This window comes from Myzus persicae, unplaced genomic scaffold, assembly GCF_001856785.1.
Source record: "Myzus persicae strain clone G006 unplaced genomic scaffold, MPER_G0061.0, whole genome shotgun sequence".
Lineage (NCBI taxonomy): Eukaryota > Metazoa > Arthropoda > Insecta > Hemiptera > Aphididae > Myzus > Myzus persicae.
The window spans coordinates 155,896-158,105 of record NW_019104041.1 but is presented as its reverse complement, the minus strand read 5'-3'; the positions used below and the strand labels follow the sequence as shown (position 1 = coordinate 158,105).

Here is a 2,210-nt window from a genome sequence, read left to right as displayed (position 1 = left end):
GGGTCACCCCATTGTACAGTAATACAGTAGATAGGTTGAGTTATCTTTTGAAAAACAAATTACATTGAAATTATCATTGTGTGTGTGTATAAAAGATAATAATATATATTACATTAAAAATTTCAAATATTTACTCACGAATAATATTTTTAAATTACAACAAAATAACTTAAGTCATTATCCTTTGTTAAAATATATTAAAATTTCTTCCAAATTCGTAATGCAAGTAATAACCCCCCTCCCCCTTCCTTCAAATATCACTATGAAAAACACTAACAAACTAAAAATTGATATATTTATATCAACTTTGACTGACTTAAAATATTGTATTGTAATTTTATACTTGTCCATTCATAGACATAATTAGTATTTTATATTATTTGTACATTTCATTTCTTTACTATTAATTTTGTTACTCACGAACGATTGTTATCAGTATCTAATTTGTAAATCTTGGGCCTGGCCCGTTTAAAACTTGAACAAATAAATAATATTTGAAGTATTGTTGAGAGTTTATAGTGATTATTAACAATTACGTTAAAATTTGATTCACGCGGGAAAATTAATGAAATCAATTGAATGTTTACCGCGGAGAGCGCAGAAAATTCTCAAGGACACTTAATTGACACCGTGATTGGATATTATTTTTCTTCCGTCTGCGATGTAGATGAGACTGTCTACCAGGGGGGTGTAGCTCTATAGAGAATTGATGTGTTACTCTGATAATATGAATTACGAAATCAGAATGACAACTGTTGAAATGTAATGAGTAATAAGTAAAGTTGGCAAGTTGCAACATAAAATTGTTCTATTAATTTTAGATGGCCCGATGGTCACGATTACCAATTAAAAATTAGTATGTTATTTTAATTCGCGATCACAATAATTAATGTAGGTACTTACTACTTACGCGTGTGACATTTGAGTTTTAGTCATCCTATTATTTTTCTGTGTTTAAATAACAAAAGTTAGTACCTACATTTGATTCTTTATAAATTATTTCCTATGTAACGGTTTATTTCATGTTTAACATCAGATGCCGTCCAAAAACTGTATTGTTAAATTTTGTGACACAACATACAAAGACAAAAAAACTATTCGGCATTTATTTCCTCGAGATGAAACTCTTTTTTATACTTGGGTTCAACGCACAGGAAATCAAAAATTAAATAATTTGAGTATGCCAGTTATTTACAAATCATATGTTGTTTGTGAAAAACATTTTGATGACAGCTGTAAGAGCACAGGAACTAAAAAGTTGAATCGCAATGCTTTACCAACATTGAAGTTGCCGATTGGTTTGTAATACATAACGTATATTTAATGTGTGTGCACGTTTGTGTTTTGTTATTTAGCTACATTTGGATTATTTTACTAACAAAAAACTATAATTTTTATAAGAGTTATACATCTAATTCAGGTAGGTATGTTCTTTATGATAATTTATGTTTGGTTATTTTATGTACCCAGCTATTGTATTTCAAAATAATATTTTAACAAAATGTAAATAATTGTATTTTAACATCCTAGGAAAATAATATTGTCTACTAATACTTGTTGTAATCATTAAGGACTTCTAGTTAAAGTGTCAACCTCACTGGGATGTTTCAATCAATGTTTGTATGTACTATCTTTGTGTCGTTGTGTTGTTAACTACCTAACAATTGTCTTAACCACTGTGTTATTACTGTTGTGATAATTATTCAACTGTATTGTTTATTTTACATGACACATAGGTATAAATTTGAATGAATGTTTTAAACCCTATCCACCTAACAGTAACAATGATGTAGATGAAATGATCGTGCAAGAGCCTAACTCACATCCATCATGCTTTACAGGTATATTTATTTGTTTCTACTAAATTTAATTTAGTTTAAAATATAAAAATTAAACAACAAATCTGTGCATAAAGTTTTTTAAATAAGGGGTTTTATTTGATCTATTTCTTAATATTTACAGGTTTAAATGTTATTGAATCTTATGAGTCTCCTCTAAAGAATACAAGGAATATTCCTATTATATTTGATCCAAAAACATTAGGTAAACAAATAATATAATTATATTTATAGTATTTATGTTAACCAATATTCTTATATTTATGTTTAGCTGATATTAGCGGTGTGATGTGCTTAAAAAATATTAGTGATCGAATTCCAAATCCTGCCATTGCAAGTACAACTTCAAAAATCAAAGGTAAAAATAATATA

The 2,210-nt window shown here is 27.7% G+C and overlaps 1 protein-coding gene across 1 annotated transcript in view; it reads left to right on the top strand.

Moving 5' to 3' along the window:
* Positions 1 to 17: 17 nt before the first annotated feature.
* The window catches only part of LOC111037917, a 3,132-nt gene continuing 939 nt past the window's right edge, over positions 18 to 2,210 (top strand). The window contains exons 1-4 of the mRNA XM_022320765.1: positions 18 to 1,298; positions 1,737 to 1,841; positions 1,963 to 2,043; positions 2,110 to 2,196. Coding sequence (XP_022176457.1) covers positions 1,037 to 1,298; positions 1,737 to 1,841; positions 1,963 to 2,043; positions 2,110 to 2,196 — 535 coding nt within the window. The 5' untranslated portion in view covers positions 18 to 1,036. The remainder of the gene's footprint in view (positions 1,299 to 1,736; positions 1,842 to 1,962; positions 2,044 to 2,109; positions 2,197 to 2,210) is intronic.